General features: G+C 48.0%; 1 protein-coding gene across 1 annotated transcript in view; it reads right to left on the bottom strand.

Annotated features, from left to right (window-relative positions):
• Nucleotides 1–9,531, bottom strand: part of LOC105917378 (ephrin type-A receptor 7) — a gene marked incomplete in the record, with an annotated part of 134,397 nt that extends 124,866 nt beyond the window's left edge. Inside the window, 1 exon segment of the mRNA XM_036128769.1 lies at nucleotides 9,332–9,531. Coding sequence (XP_035984662.1) covers nucleotides 9,332–9,410 — 79 coding nt within the window.
• Nucleotides 9,532–17,514: the final 7,983 nt, after the last annotated feature.

Genomic DNA, 17,514 nt, shown 5'->3' with positions numbered 1-17,514 from the left:
GAATGCTGCTTGGAGAGACTTGATGCAACCTGCTGGGTTTCCTTAGAGAGGAAACTTTCTCACCAACCTGGAGGATCTGATGGAAGCTGACTTTTGCCCGCCAACAAGACTGCCTGCCCCCCCAAGAAAGTCAGGGCACGTAGTAAATTATTAATTATTCACAGTTCATTTTATTAAAATGTGCCTTTCTAAATAGTGCCAGATTGCATCCTGAGCCATTTCTGGACATGAATCCATGGACAGGTACGTGCAGAGCTCAGTTTTACTACCGTGTACGTGGCGTCACCCTATAAACGGCTCGGCGGGGAGAAAACTTCACATCCAGCTGTTTTCTATGTGACACCAGGGTAATACGCTGAGCTGCTCCAAGGCCGTTGCAACATGTGAGCACCTGCGGCGTCACAGCGCCTCTGTGCCGCGCTGACAGGAGAGAAAGGCTCCAGGCACTCAACCAGCTAAGCCAACATGCTAAGCATTCATCCCACTGGCAGAATGTCTGGAAGGGATTTGTCACAAAAAGGCAACAGGTATGCTCGACCATGAAGGTAACGTCCGCGGGGAGTCAGCGCAGCTCACAGGCGGGGAGGCCATGTGGGGTCAAAGCTCACTCTACTCTGCAGAGACTCACCTGGTCCAAGTTCTTCAGTACCTCCTGGCACCAGTAAAGGCCAAAGAGCGGGAGTCTATGGATTTCTACCTGCTTTGCTAAACATGTCTGCATTTGAGGATGGCTGAGCGTCTACTAGCCGTGCATCAGCCGAATCAAAAAGTAGAAAGGAAGAGATGAGGGTATCTTTAAAATATAACCAGGTATAAAAATCCATTATGAAGACAGAAGGTGGACAGATGGATAAAGAAGAGAAAGATCGAGAGAAACAGAAGATGGCTGCTCAGATAAAGCTGCATTCTGGGAGAGTAATGGAAAGTTAAGTTGAAGGAAAAACTTTGCAACCCCCCAATAGTCACTCAGCATTCAGAGTGAGCATAAAACCAAACCAGGAAACAATGAGCTTTAAGTGCTACAGCTGCAGCCAGAGCAGCCGACGCCTGGGATGACCTCTGATGACATCCTGCCACATTCGCCAAGTAGCCTACAGCGCCACCTGCTGTCCACACTAATCACAATGGCTTCTCCACTGAATGATGAGGTTTGCTACAACTTTAATGATTTATTGTTTTTCATGTTCTGCTTCCTCTCCAGATTTCCCCATTTCCTCCTCTTCTCTTGCAGCACAGCCAGCAGACAGGATGCTTCCCTCTCCGTCTCCAGCACTTAGCCCATAACAGCCTCTCCTACAGCGCTGCTAATCTGAGCTGGCCGGGTCTCCTGCTGCTGCGTTAACCTTCCTCCTCACATCACATCCTCCGCTCAGATAAGCTGAGAGGCTGCTTGGTGTCAGTGTGTTAACCTGCCTCAGCCACTTCATCAGGTCATTACACCCTCTGCCATCTACACCACTGACCTTCATCAGTATCATCATTTCATTACCAGGAAGCCTCTCTGCAGGGAGCTATCGCTTCAGAGACTCCCCGATTCCCTCTCCAGAGCGCGAAGGTGTAGGAGGCGTCATAAAAGCAGCCCTGCCTCTGGATTTATGTATTTATTCATCTGCCGGGAAGCTGCATTTTAAAAGGTCAGGCAATTTTCCAGGTCAGTGCCCAGACCCACACAGAGAGAAGGTTTGAGGATGCGAAGGACAGCAGACGTGACAGATGAAGGCTGAAGTGCCGAGTCTGAAGGCGATATTGGCAGGTGGACACACATCGGAGCATGCACACCTCTGCATGTGAGCATGTGCATGAAGCAGTGCTTAAGCGTTGTGCATGTGCTAATGGTGCATGAGGGAAAGTCAGTGTTTGTGTAAATGTTGGTAGCTGTCTGCACACCGGCTGCTGTGGTTAATGAGTTTGAAAGGTCAAACGCCTCTCAGAAAGATTAATGGGCTTCCCTGCTTTACGAGCCGCAGATGGACACGGCTCCAACACGATGATCATTAGCGCCACAGAGGCGAGGCGTCACAAGGACAGCATGCAGCTACAGGACCGGCACAGCGGCTTGAACCGTGTCTGTCACTCAGGTGGACATCACCTTCAGGCAAAACAAGCAGGACATTACGGCTGGAAGCTGCAGGCTTTCACAGTCACAGCTTACAAGGTACAAGCCAAGATAATTCTGTCACACAGGGACTGAGTTTAGCTGGAACATTTTCCCTCTACAGTCAGAGCCACAGTGAGAAAAACCAGCAGGAAACATTCCTGCTTTTCTTTTTTTAAATTAGCTCCAGTAATAAAGTGAAGAACCTCGGTGTTATCTTTGACCAGGACCGGCCATTTAAATCTCAGCTTCACAGATTTCTACATTGATTACATTGTTGCCGACATGAGAAATACCAAGCAGTCCAGTCATGGTGTCACTTTCAGGCTGGATGCTAATTCTTCACTAACCAGCCAGACTGATGATGTGCTGCGCTGATTCTGTCCATCATCAGTCTGGTTTGCTCCATTTGAATCCGTTCAGGGAAACCAGGGACCAGCAGCAGACTTCTCTCAGCTGATTGGGCGAAGTGACACCTAGGGCCCGCCTACCAAAGGTCGTTTTAGCCAATCATGGCATCAAATTAAAATCTAAGCAGCCGCTGCTGTGAGAAACCACAACAGGTGAGCTAGTCGAGGCTTTTCTTGCTGTTGGTGGATTCTGACCAATCAGATGTGAAGCAGCAGCTGCGTCCTCCTGCGCTGCCATGCAGGCGGCGGTTCTGCTGTGGGCTCAGAACCTCTAGGCCCGAACCGTCTTTGGTTCGGAGACAAACGGGGGAAACCGGAGCGGTACAAGAAGGATTCTCGTTAACGCACAAATACGGCGAGAATTCAGCCAGCAGTCAGAAAACCAAGGAGACAAAACTGAAGCTGGCTCCGAGTTCTGCAATCAGGGCCCAGTTGGGTTCAGCTGCTTTCCACTGGCTGCCTATTAAAGACAAACTCCTCAGTCTGATCAGCCCTTCAGCGAAGGTCCTAAAGAAGCCCACAGCCTGCGGGTCTTTAGACGACGGCTGGCCCAAACGGGTTGGTTCTGCACACTTTCCAGGACCTCAGTCGCCTCCTGGACAATAATGGGTCGACTGGAGCGGTCCTTGGTTGAGGCTGAAGGTCTATAAGCAGCAGCTGATAGAGGAGTGACACATTTTAACCTCAGGGTTCTCTTCCTCTGCTCACATTGTTCTCCACGGAACCTCTGAGATTCTCCCCGACTCACAGGAACTGAGAGAATCGAGTCCATGAAAGGTCACCCTGAGGCTAAAGCTGAAAATAAAGATCTGGGTTGAAGTAAGACATTAACTAGAAGAAAAGGTCAGGGAAGCCAAACGCTTGGATGAGACTTGTTCAGCCTGCAGATCAAATCATCAAGTGTCAGTAAATCTGTCCTAAAGAAGCTTTTCCACCATTCAGGGATAAATGAGTCTGATTGTTTCACAGAGGAAAAGCTGTTTCATTAGGCGTTCCATTAATGCACTTCCTGTTTACAGCAGAACCCCCTGAGCGCAGCATCCTGCCAAAATCAAAGCTGCAGCTCCACCAGAAACAAACCGCTCAGCTAAAGCAGAAACCTCAGGATGGAGAAGACTGACAAGAATCCTCCTCACAAACATCAGGGAATGGAAGGAAGACGAGTTTTTATCAGACGCATAGAAAAGTTTCACCGTTTAATTTCTCATTTCTTCCTCCTTATTCAAACTTTCTGCATATAACCTTTGCAGAACCTTTTCAGGACCCCTGGAGATGTTTGTGTGAGGTTCAGGGATGAAAGCACTGAATATGCAACATCAGACGATGACTCCTGATGTCTGGTTCATACGAACAAACCAAATCCACCTTAAAACCTACAGGCCTGTTGACACTGCATAAAGAAAGGTAAAGATTTCCATGAGAAATCCGCTGTGGCTCAGAGTCAAACATCCAGAACTACGTGTGCCTTTCTCTGACAGGATGCACCTCAGAGGGACCTTCATGGACCTCAGAGGGACCTTCATGGACCTCAGAGGGACCTTCATGGACCTCAGAGGGACTTTATGGACCTCAGAGGGACCTTCATGGACCTCAGAGGGACTTTATGGACCTCAGAGGGACCTTCATGGACCTCAGAGGGACCTTCATGGACCTCAGAGGGACCTTCATGCACCTCAGAGGGACCTTCATGCACCTCAGAGGGACCTTCATGGAGCTCAGAGGGACCTTCTAGGCCAACAGCTTCAGACCCCGTAGATTCGCTCAAAGCGAAGCGTAATTCCTGCAGAAACACTAAAAGCTTTTCAGGTGTGACGAGTTTATGGAAGACTGATGTCTTCATTTAGTTAAAGAATCCTGAAAGCTCTGAAAACTAACTGTAAATTAGCCGTATTCATGCTTAGGATTACAGTATGAATTTATACGTGTGGTCAACAAGGCTAGAGTGGTTAAAGTGAAATTCTTTTAGTTTCTCTGAAGCTCAGATCAGAATCAGAATCTTTAATTCTCAGGTTAAAGTCAAAAAACAAGGAATTTCCACTTTGCTATCAATCAAGACATTTTACATGTAAATATTATATGAAACCTTTTTGTTAATATGTTTATATGCAGACCTGGTCGGGTCGGTACCAATCAGCCTGGTCTGGACCTGGTTCCTCTGACTGTTCAGGGTCCATCAGAACCAGCCTGGGGCAGAACCTGTCTCTGTGGCTGGTCTCAGCAAACAGCGCTCTGCAGCGCCACCTGGAGGTGAAAGTCTGACCGGGTCGTGTCCAGGATGTTAGCGGACCTTCTCCTGGTCCTGGACCTGTTCTGGTTCTGGACGGAGGAAGGTCAGCCTGGTGATCCTCTCTGCAGACCTGACTCTTGCAGTTTGGAGCGGTTCTGTTCTGGGGATGATCGTCTCTGCAGGATATAATCTAATCATGAGACAGCTGAGGTTCATGTGTCAGAAGGCAGTCGCTTTAATCCAGACCTGCAGGTTTATCATGCAGCTGAAGTCTTTCACAGATTCTAACATGCAACATGATCAGAGAGCAACGTCTGAGCAACAGAGAACTGAAGCATCCCTTCCTGGCTGGCGTGAAGCTCCGTGGTGACGAGGCGGCTGAAGAAGGACCTTCTCAGCTCCTCCCTCTGGATCTTTCTGATGAGACTTTCAGGTTCTACTCCTCTGCAGGACAGGACTGATAAACGCTGGATTCTGTTGTCCTCCGCCTGCCCAGTTGGTGCAGGTCGGTTAAAGGACTGGATCAGGAGGTTTGGACCAAATGGCTTCCTCTCATGGCTGAAACACCTGGCCAGCCCCCACCTTTCCGTCCTCAGGTGAACACACATAACCTCCTCTCAGGACAGCATCGGACCCTTGGGTGCAGGTGAGATGGTCTCACCTGGACAGATTAAAAGGTTTCAGCGGTCTTGAGCTGACGTCACCGCTGACTGGACCAAACCTACCGCAGAAGAAACATCCCGGTTCCCTCCTCACCGTAGTCACGTCCAGGTCGGCTGCTGATGTTAGAAGCTCCTGTCATCCAGACATTGCTGAATCTAAACGATGATCCTCTGTTGCTCCCCTGATGGTTCCATGCTGATAGGCCCGCTGCGTTGGGTGGCCCTGTCAGCTGACTCTGCCCATCAGGCTAAATAAATCAGTGGCATGCTAGACATGAGGTTTTGAACCAGCAGTCAGTATATAATGTATTCCAGAGCGTTTATTGCGCTGTTAAACCTGCAGTGACTGATGGAACGTGTGGGCAGCCGCTGAGACACAAACCGGTCCTGCCTGTTGTTCCTGGGTGTCTCCTCAGTCCCTTCATTCCTTCACTGCGCTTCCTTTGACCTTCGGCTGCCTTCATCCTCCTCTTATCGCTGCTGAAAATGACTCGTGTCCCGGCGGCCTTGGCAGGAGGACGCTGCTGCGGCGCTGTGGCCGTCCACACATCACTCTGACGGCTGCCGTCTGAGGTCAGAAACATGTGATCCAACACGGGCAGAAGCACCAGAGGCGAGGTCGGCATCGGTCCAGGAAATCCCAGACAGCAGACAGGCAGTCAAGCAGCTACTAAAACATGTGTAACTGAGGGAGAAACGTCCCTGGACAGTTTAAATCAGGTTTCACTGCTTCTCTGACGCCTTCGTCTCTCATTCCCCATCAGATTCTGTTTCATCTGAAGAACAAACTCTGGAAATGTGAACCAAGGCTCCACAAAGCCTACAGACAGGTTAAAGAAGCGACCTTCATAACCCGAGTTCAGGCAACGATCCCAACAGTCTGAGAACGATGGTAGAACTCTTGAAGTTCCTAATGAAGGAGAACCAGACGGCTCAGGGTGTCTGTACTTCCACTGAGTCCGTTAAGATTCTGTTTTCCTGCCGTTTTAACATTTCAAACATCCCATGCTTTTCTTCTGGAAACCTCTGAGCAGCAGATTCTTCAAAGATCTTCATCCAGGTTCAGATCCTCAGAAGTCAGAATAAACGTTTCACCACAGAAACATTCACAGTCCAACAAAGAAGGCAGAAAATGATACCGTACAGAGTCATAAATATGGAGATTTCTGCAAAACTCCTCTTCTGCCGTCACTGATGTCTGATTGTTGTCCTGCAGCCAATCACACCTTAGAGTCTGAATCTAAAAGCTGAATGCTGGACTTTCATTGTTTTTATCAATCTGGTTTTATTTCATTTTCCTCACATTTCCAGATTAATCCTCAAGACTTGAAAGCTGATTTTAAAATGAAGAACTAATTTCTCATTAGAGTCCAGCAGACATTTACGGTCTTTTTACCACCATAAAGATCCAGAGAAAGCAGCTGGAGAAGTCTGAGGCTTCTCGGGGTCCGCTGTAAGTCGGAGAGGCAGAAGAGACTCCGTCAGCATCTACAACACCAGCAGTTCATTTCCCTGTAGCATTAGGAGAGTATTCCCAGTCAGAATAAGATCTGAGGCTCCTGGTGTTTAACCTCAGCAGCATCTGCTCTCCTCTGATCCATGTAGCCGCACAGGTGAACACCTGAGAACCACCTCCACCTTTAAAGTGGTCCTTTTACTTTGGACTTGTATTTCTCAGAGAATGGATCTATTTTATTCTGTACAGATCTTAGCTGGATAGCATGAAACCTTCTGTTCTTTGCAGGGAGAGCAGGAACCCTGACAGACGACTCCTCTGCAGCCTGAACCTATAAAGACCTTCATCCGTCAGACCTTCCGTCACACAGCCAAGCTCTGGGTACCGTCAGAGTTTTACGACGATGAGCTCACAGAGAGCGCCGGGTACGAGTCCTTTAGCAGAATTACCTCAGACTAAACGCCAATAAACACAGTTTTCTGCTTTCATTTGATTTTACATGAATTAACTGAATTTATGAATCCATTCAAAGCGCTTTACAGCCGCACACCTACAGCTATAGGCTGAGCAAAGTAAGTGCTTTGCCCAGGGGCACATCAACAAATAACAGGGCAAGCTGGAATCAAACCTACAAGGTGACTCCTCTACCCGCTGAGCCACACATACATGTTCTTCTGTTCCACAGATGAATCCTCCTCAGAGCCTCACAGTGGAACTGCTTTGGCTTCTGCACATTTTCCTCATTTCAGGCGACATCGGAGCCAGACGGCTGATTTCTGTAGTTAAACCAGATCGTCTTGATGGTTCTGCGTTCTCCCTGCTGCTAATGTTCCTAACAGCTTTATATTCAGTAAATGTGGGAGCAGCAGGGAGCAAAACCCTCTGGAAACATCTTCTGACTTCACGTCAGAGTAAACAGAGACTAAACCAGAAGGATCTGAGTCAGGGGAAAGAGAATTTAACCTGAGCTGACAAACAATGAGACAAAATCCAAGCCGCAGCTGAAAAACTGCAAACCTGCTCCCATTTCAGTCCAGAGTCCTGCGATATGAGGACAGATCAGCTGCTGCATCAGTTTTAAAGCAGGATGCTGAAATGCTTCAGGTCATTTCTCTGGATCTGCGTGAAAATCCACGACAAAGTTCCTTCAGACCCTTTTCTCCATAACTGGCCTTTCTGTGCTTGTTGTGTTTGGATAAAACGAGAAAACCTGCAGAGTTCCTCTTCAAGCTCAGAACATCCTGAGCATCCAGGAAGGCCAACAGGTTCTGTGACCCGACCGTCGCTCGGCCTGCTGCAGCGGGGAGGGATGCGATGGGGGGGCGGGGGGGGGGGGGAGGGGAGTAACGGGGGAGTAAATTAGATCCCAATGAGATGTCAAGGTGTGTTAGCGCTGAGGTGTGGGGAACGAGGAGAGAGACCTGAGCCCCCCCGCCTGGACCGGTGCTGTGTGCTAAGTCAGCTCTGAGGCAGGTGGAGGAGGAAGGAGAAGGGGAGAGGAGAGGAGAGGAGGAACAAAGGAAAGGAGGAGGAGAACATGGAGAGGAGAGGGTTTGTGGAGCGGCTGATTAAGCAGCCAAATAAACACCATGACTTATTTTATTAACGGAGCCTCCTTCCAGCACAAAGTCCTGCTGACTGTGGAGCTGCTCGCAGACAACAGAACCCTCCAAGACGGCCTCCGTTAATGTGGCTATAATGGGGGGGTCTGAAACAGGAAAGGAGCCGCTGCCAACAGAAGCACTTTGCTTTCACAGCAATTAATCGCTGTCACAACATCAATTAAACAAAAGCTAGCATCCAAATCCGACTGCCTGGCATCCCAGGGAGCGGAATCAATCTGGCAGCGAGTCCATGAGCTGCGTCCAGGATTGTGGAGTAGAACTGTGTTCATTGTGTCTGCAAACACTGAGCAGCATGAGAGCAGCAGCACCAGGAGCCAACGCTGAGTCTGAGCTGCAGCAGCATCAGGACCAAAGACTGGAAGGTGTGAGTGTGGAAAATCCACTCAGCTACCCTGAGCCCAGCATCCTCCTCTTCCTCAGGGCCGAATGATGCACATCCTGCAGCTGCTTCTGAGCTCCAGGAATCTGTGACCCTGCAGGTCCCTCTCAGCAGACCAGGGCTAGTTAGTCCTCAGCCTGCCTCTGCCGGAAATCTGCTGCCTGCATCAGAGCGGTTCTGCTGGGAGACAAAGACCGGATCTGTCCCGCTGACAGAACCGCTCAGCGCGCGGACCTCAGAGACGCACCTGAGCAAAGTCCCATCTCTGAGCAGCTCCCAGCAACACTTTCTGTTCCTCTGAACCGAACCTTTCAACTTCACCATCCAATCCCGTGAATTTAGTTCTACACAGAGCAGAAGCAGAACCGAGCCCATGTTGGTCGGAACCTTCAGATTTATCAAGCAGTAAAAGCAGCAGCAGCACCGGACCGGAGCCAAACTCCGCTCCGAGCTGCGCGCCGCGGAGCGCGGACCTACCTTCTTCTCCTCGGCAGACTTGGACCCGGCGCAGGAATAAAATCCACAGCAGCACATTGACAATACTACAGAGATCCATGTTTGCGGGGCCCAGTCTGCGGGGTTCTGCTCATTTCTGTCCGCCTGTCGACGCTCCGCTGCAGAGACGCACCGTCTCAGAGTGCGCTGCGCAGCCACCGTCTGGATGACGGAGCGGCCAGCGCAGCGATACTTGTCTGCTCGGGGGCGGGGTCTGGGGCGGTGACTGGCGTCAGGGTGAGCCAATCAGTGAAAGCGTGGGGCCGAGGGCATGCGAGGGTCGACCAATCAGAGAGCGACGACCTGAAACGCGCACACCTGGTGTTCCAGAGAGTCAGATGGAGAGCAGCTTGTTCTAAAATGTCTGTCCTCACAGGAGGTGAGGTGAGCTCAGAGCTGGAGCTTCACTGCTGACATCATGACGGCTGCTCCACGCCACTAAATCCTGATGGAGGCCTTTAGGGGCTTTCCTCCAGCCAGTCTGGCTTCTGAAGCTGATCCATCACCAGCTCCCTGCTTTCATTCCTGCTTCTCAAGCTGAACTTCTAGTCCTCCCTTTGATTCACTAAAACTTTTCCATAATTTCTCTGCTCAGCTGCAGAAACTCAGTTTAGTCCTGAACTCACCAACAAGCTTTCAGCTCATTTCCTTCAGCAGATGACAGGTTCTGTTTAAATCCACAGCTGACAAATGGGAGGTTTGGATTTCAGGCAGCAGAACGCAAATAATTCATTCTCTTTATAATTCACAAATGGAGCTAAGATGAATTGTAAGAGAAATGCTTTTTTCTGTCTTCAGGGACGGCATCGATCCATCGCTGTTCAGGGAGCAGAGACATGTCTGCAGTTTTCTCCTCTGCTGCTGCGGTTCCGTCTCAGTCTGTCAGGAAACAAGATGTATTAGAACAGCAAATGTTGTTTCAGGGCTTTGCGTCAGTGCATCAAAACTACCGATCTCTAGAGTGTGTCCACAAAGACAGTGAAGCCCACAAACATCATTGCTGACACAGGGATCAGAATACCAAGCAGGTTCTCAGTGAGAGGACAGGTGAGAACTCTGCTCTCTCAGAACACGTCTGCTCCAGCTTTAGTTTGTTCATCTTCTTGCTTTTTACTCCTAAAATGAGATTGCAGAATAAAGACATTTCTAAAGGAAAGACAGCGTGTGTAAATCTCCCCTTCATGGGTCCTTTTGGTCTGTGGGGTTCTGTCAGTTCTGCTTTTAGTGGAGAACGTCTGTTTATACATCACCTTTACCAGACGTGCCCTGGTAAATACTACAAAGTCTTCAGCTGCTTTCTGAATGACTTCAGAGTCTCTAAATGACGCAGGAACCAACAGCCTGGAGGGATCCATCCCCTCCATGTCTATAACCAGTTGCTGGCAGTGGATCAATGGCTTTGCAGCAATCCCTCATACTGAGCATGCATGAAGCGACAGTGGAGAGGTAAACTCCACTTTAACAAGGAGAAGAACCTCCAGCAGAACCAGAACCAGGCTCAGTGTGAACGTTATAGTCTCTGCAGTGCAAGTGCAATAATCCAAGCGCTCTTTACTGTGCAGATATTTTATATGGAAAGGAAACATATTCCAGGACATTGTAACTTTTCTTATGCTCTATTGTACTATATACACTCTCTTTATATTATATTGCCTGTTGTATTTTATCCTTAATGACATCTTGCTTTAACTCTGCCCTTTGTACTCTATGTTAGCTACTGGAAGCAGAATTTCCCTGAAGGAGTAATCCCAAGGGATAAATAAAGTTCAGTCTAAATCTTCATCTGCCTCTGGAACTTGAACCAGCCGGTAGAGTAGTGAACGGTAACCATAAAACAATCCATGGACTTCAGTGACATCATGCATTTCATAGTCAGACAGGAAAGGTTATGATCTGTGATCATCAACCATTACCAGAACATAGCCATAGCCCCAACTGAAACCTGATTCATACGTTAGCCTCAGCCCAAAAGAAAGTGGGGAGCATCAAAAGGTCCTGACTTCACATCAAACCCTTGTTGGTCAAGCTGAGGGTCTTCAGGGAAGCTTCTGCTGAAGATGTAGATCTTGTTTCTATGAAATCTTTGGTTATTTTCCAAAGGTGCTGCAGCCGCTGGACTCAAACGGCTCTGAAGGAAGGAGTCCTCAGGTGGAGTTCCTTCACCTTTCAGACGGAGCAGACGTGCTCCCAGCAGAACCTGCTCCTGGTCTTATGCTGCAGTGTGCAGCTCTGATTTGGCATTATGGATCAGAACCATGATGACATGGACTAAAACAGAGCTAACAAAGGTTCAGCATCACTTTTCTAGCATCAGAGTCTCTCTGAGCTGGAAGGTGATGTCCAGAGAGCACCTGAGAGGACATGCTTCTCCAGCTGGGGCTGCAGAAATGAAACAGAAACATGTCAGATGTTCTTCAGCTGTCTTTTCTGTCACTTTTTCTACCTTTTCAGAGCTCAGGTCATGCTCCTTTTCTCTTCATGTTTGCCAACATATGTCCAGTTGTTGGCAAAACATCTGGCTGCTTCGCTCTGCAGCATCTTCTGCTTCGTAGGAAGTTTTCTTGAGCTTTTGCTCAGGATTCCTGAAAGCAGACACGGAGGAAGGATAGCAGGGAGTCAGTGAGCAGAATGAACAATCAGCAGCCGTGTCTTCACTATGTTCAGGTTCAGTTCCTCTGCAGCCCCCCCCCCTCCTGGTTCTGAGAGGGCCAGAGTAACCCTCCGACTCCCTCGGGGACCCAGAGCGAGTTCTGGAGGAGCCAGCAGCTGTTTTGGGTCCCACATGTGTCGCAGCATCATGATCTTATTCCCTGAGGAAATCTAGCAAATGCCTCGGAGTGAGAGGCGTTAATGTGTCTCTGTACAAGCACTACAGCACATGGTGTGTTGGGGAGCACTTTTGGAGCTTCCCCTTTAAGACGTGATTAGCTGCCAGACATTAATTAATCACATCAGCAGCTCCTAATGAAATCAGATTCCAGATGCACTTCAACAATGTAGCGGCTTTATTTTTATTGCCTTCATTAGTATTTCTGTAACAAGCTGCTGGTGATTTGTTCCAGGATTTATTGCAATCATCCTTTTCTTCTATTAATGCAATCAGAAGATCGTTTCCACATGTGGCTGGACTGCAGATCAGATCAGAGCAGCAGGAAGTCACGTTCAGCCCTGCTAAAAAGAAAGTACACCCCACTTCTGTGCCTTTAACAGGTAAGCAATCTGCTCTTCAGCAGGGTGGGAAATAGCTGGTGAGTGGTGGCCTGGTGACAGTAAAGATGATTATTATTAGTAGTTTTTAGTCTGACCTCCAGAGCACAAAACTTGACAAAAGATTTTAGGTTCTTCTAAAAATGGAAGGGGTGAACTTTCTTCTGACTGCACTTCCTGCAGGAAGGTGAGCAGCTTTAGGAGGAGAGCTTCAGGTCTTCTTCTCCATCTGCTCCTGCTAACTCAGCCTCAGAGTCCTGAAGTAAATCTGGAAGGTCATCAGGAACGTTTTCTCCTCCATGGAGCCTCCCTGCAGACTCTGGTCACCGCGGCTGAGCGGAGCAGCCCAGGGGAGGACGCTGTCAGCGCATAACCAGTCCTCGCCTTGTAATTAGTTTCAGGTACCAGACTTTGCAGTGTCATCATAACTGGGGATAGTACCGGATCAGGACACGGCGCTGTCTCAGAGGAGGAGGAAATAACCAAATGAAAGTGAAAAGAGCAGGAGACGAACTGGAGGAAGGGTTCAGGTTCGGTTGAAGCTCTTCTGCTCTCCTCAGACCTGAGCTTTCAGCTTTCCCTCACATTCAGCACAGATGCTGATTCTCAACAGAAGAAGCGAAGCATTGAAGGAGTCACTATCAGTAGAAGATGTGGAGGTAAAGTCGTGTGGACGAGTCCCTGTGAGCCAGAAACAGGAGACAGCTGCTGGACTCAGCTCACAGACAGCCGACACATCTCAGACTGACGTCCAGGAAACGAGGCCTGGTGCTGAGGAGCGACCGGCTCTTCAGGCTGCTGATGAGGAAGGAGTTCCTCTTCCAGACGCTCGACACAGAGAGGTGGGAAAGAAACTCCTGAAGTAAACAGAGGATGAGAGACGAGAGAGAGGAGGTGGAAAGGAGGCCAGGCCAGCTGGCCTGCAGCCATGTGGCAGTTTGCAGATAAGACTGGGGACTGAGTAATCAGGAGAATATGGTGAGATGCGCGGCCCTCCGACGTGTTGCTGCATCTGACGTGTGGCCCGGTTTCTCCTCCACAGCGGGTCCAATCCGAGCCGAGTCTCTGCAGGAAGTCCTCCTGATAACCTTCCTCCAAAGGACTGTTGCTGCAGCCGTCGCTGCGTCCGTCGGGAGTTGAAACATCCGCTCAGATAGCAGCGTCCGGTCTGTGCAGCTCAGGGCTCTGCTGTGGCCCATCCGTTCATATGTAGATCTGGGCGAGTTTCATCACAGCCTGCAGGTTCTCTGTGCAGCTGATGGCAGATTAAGGAACGCCACTGTTTCCAATTTTTAGAGCCGACTTCATACGGCCTGAAAACCAAACAACTGACACCACTTTGCTTTTTCTGCACCTTTATTTCCTTTACATGTGGTACGCCCTCTTTGCTGCATCTGCTTCAATCTGCTCATCATTTTCACTTCTTTATTTTTTAGTTAAACTCTTTTGCTTCATTGTTCTCTCAGGTTTATCGCTTTGATCTCTGATTCATCTCCTATAATTGAACAGTACCAGTAGTTCTGCTGTTTGTCCACTGTCTGGGGTTGGGGGGGGTTGATGGCTGACTTTTAGATGTTCTTGTGGGCAGATCCCAGCATGTCCAGGCGAATGGTCCTTTGTTCCTCCTCTTGTTCTCCTCAGGGCTTCAGGCTCCCTCCTTTATTGGGTCTCCTGGACATTCATGATGGCAGGAGTTCCCAACAAGGACATTGGTGGCTCACCTGGTCAGGTGGTGGAGGATTTTATTATGTGATGGTATGACTCTAAGAAAAATGTCAATAAAACCAGAGACTTTTGTTTGTATTTTAGAAAGAAGTCCAGCTCAGCATCCTTAGTTACCATTTAAGGGGAACCAGCAGCGTTCAGCACTGGGGGGGGAGGGGGGGGGGGATGAGAGACTGAAGTTCAGAGAAAATACTGATGAGCTCAGCAGAAAGAGCTACCTAAAGATTGAACTTCCTCTGCAAACTAGATCAGTTTGGATTGTTGCTGATCTGTTACTCATTTTCTATCACCAAATCAGCACCCCCACAGTAGGAGGCAAAAACACAACCGAACCAATAACAGGAGTGGCTGGCAAATGCATCGGTACCAAGAGACCCGATTTATTCAAACATTTTCCTCAGTCCAACCATCTGCTAGCCTAAAGCAAAGACCAGCAGATGGAAAAGCCTTTTCAGCTAAATCTAAAATGTCATTAGTCATTTTTTACCGATTCACTTCAATAGGTGGAAAAGAGAAAACAGATGATATGTGGAATTATATCAGCTTACCTAATAAAACCTACTGATGCTGTTTATACACTGACGTGTCCATCAGAGAACATGAAGCTAGGAGCTGCACCGGTCCCACCTTCAGCGCCGAGTCTTCATAAGTGCAGCGATGCCTGCAGCTCCAGACCGCATCAGCAGTCCTGCATGGGCTCACTTTTCCACCTGGAGGACCAAAGGTGGAAAACAGGAAGGTGAGAACAATCTACTGAGCTGAATTTGAGGGAAATAAAGAGAGAAAGGAAGAAGAGAGGAAGAAGAGAGGAAGCAGCGCTGAGAGTGAAAAATGTGTTGGTTTGTCTGCAGCGGCTGAACGTCTCAGGAGACTGCGATAGGAATTCATCACAGGAGACAAGTGATATTGCAGTGGTATCCCTCTTTCTTTAGGACGGATCAATGCGTGTGTTTGGAGCCGGCCTGCTTTTCTGACAGAAGAGCGTATTAAATGTTTTCACACGTTAAATCTCATCAGCGATCCTAGCGGAAGGATTTAACCCTTCAGAAGGATGGAACAGGTGCAGGTGGGTCTGTCATTTATCAGGTTCCAGATCTACTGAAGGTTCAGCGACCCGCCTGCAGCTTTCACTCAGACATCCCAGATGAAGCAGAGACGGGACAGAGCTGCTGTTCATCAGGGAGACAGTCTCCCTGTGCATGCAAGCTGCTCACTATACCAACTTATGACATCATCTACACCGCTTTATTATTGGGTCTTTTTCAATTTGGTCATCTACCTTTCACCAGATGATACTAATAATAATAAACTTCATTTATAAAGTGCTTTCAAAGTGCTGAACAGTAGAGCACAAAAACAATAAAACAAGGGATAAAGCGATATAATTTAATAACAGATCAAATCAAGAAAGAAACTCCAAAGAAAACCTTATTATTATTATTAATATTTGATAGGGACAGAGCAAAAAAACTAACAGCTGCCAGTCAATGTGCTCAGCTACGCCGCTGTTTTGATCCCAGGCGTCCTCAGAGGATGGATGAGGGGACGCTCCGATGTTTTCAGGGTCAGCAAGGAGAAAGAAGGATGCAGGAAAGGAGCAAGTGATCCCTCTGCAGCAGATGGAGGTCTGCAGCAGGGGTCGGACAATTTTCATCCTGTTTACCGTCTGCTGCTGGATGATGACTTCAAACTGCAGGAAGATTGGATGCTGAAAGAAGAGAATATGAATATATTGGTTGGAGCCTGCAGATAATGTTGGTCCTAGAGGTCCACTCAGAGTAAAAGCCAATCTTGTATCAGTATTGTGCACAGATTGAGCTGAAGTGTTCATCTTCCTAACTGCTCTCTGCTCTCAGACAAAGAATCAGTTCAGGTGGATTACAGCTGATAGCGTCTGGAAAACCAAACCATCTGAGCACGGGTTCTGATGGAAACCAGAAATACCTTCTGGCTGAAAGACCTGCTGCCATCTGCCACCAATGTTTCATCTGAGATAGGAGCCAGAAGTTCAGTCAGCAAAATAGTTGCAGGGAAGAAGTTTGACTTTTCTGTCAAGGTTCCTCATGGCTTTGATGTGGAACCAGCAGAAACAGATCAGGAGATGGAGTGGTGGCTGTTGCCACAGTAAACTATGTTAATGTACATAAATCAGCTTCATAAAGTGTATGAATGACATAGGAAGAATAATTTACCTTCCCACTGATCTCCAATGTCACAGAGCGCTCTGATTATTTCTCAGCTAAAGATTTATTTAGCATCAATCAAAATTAATTACACTTCTACCAAGGATTAAAAGCACTGGGAACATTATGATGTCTGATTTTTTATTGTTAATCTCACGGAGGTTGAATTCCTGATGATTTGATCAAATAACAAGAAAAGCAAATAAAGCCCAGAGGGGTGCTGAAACAATTTCCACCTGGAATTGTACTTTGTCCTGAAAATAGACAAAGTACAGTTCCACAGCTAAAGTGTAAATGCAAACCTTTGGTATCTGTGTGAAGGTAAGGCATTAAGCAATGCTTACCAGTGGAACCACTATCTATCTAGTATAGGCAACTGAACAGAAGAAATACAGTTTTTTTGCCTTGTAATTCAACACAAAAACTGCAAAAAAAAAAAAAAAACGTTTTGAAAGTATAGAAGCCTCAGGTTTTATAGATTCCCATCTTTGCTAGAACTACAGCAAATCTAGACTAAATCAGCTGAATCAGACAAAAGTGCCAAAACTGTGCCAAGTGTGTCTTTCACTTCATATTATGGAATCTGGTCAAATACAAGTGTTGATTTCCTTGTAGGACTCCTCCTGCACACAGCAAAGCCTTCAGTCATGAGATTTAGCCTGTTTCATCAATAGTTACCACTCTGCACAGCATAATCATAATAAGATAAAGAGAAAATGGGCTAATTGTGTCCTTTTGCTCCATAACTTCATCCAAAGCTTCTGAAGCCGTCAGTTTCCTCTTCTGCTCCACCATCAGAGACGCTCAGAGAAAGAAAAAACAGCGTTCCACTTGTAGCACAGTAACAGGAAACACATGATCAGTCTGACTAGTGAGAGCCGAGCACAGACACCAGGGGAAGCAACATGCAGGCAGCGAGACAAGGCGTCCTGGCAGGGAGAGGTCACAGAGTCTCAGGTGGAAGGACTTGCTGTTAATTAGTGGCAGCAGGTGACGCTGATCATGGAGAGTAGGTGGTGGCTGAGATGGGCATCTGAAAGGGAAGCGTCC

This window comes from Fundulus heteroclitus, unplaced genomic scaffold (genome assembly GCF_011125445.2).
Source record: "Fundulus heteroclitus isolate FHET01 unplaced genomic scaffold, MU-UCD_Fhet_4.1 scaffold_118, whole genome shotgun sequence".
NCBI lineage: Eukaryota > Metazoa > Chordata > Actinopteri > Cyprinodontiformes > Fundulidae > Fundulus > Fundulus heteroclitus.
Note: the sequence above shows the minus strand (reverse complement) of the source record. Positions and strands in the feature narration are given on the sequence as shown.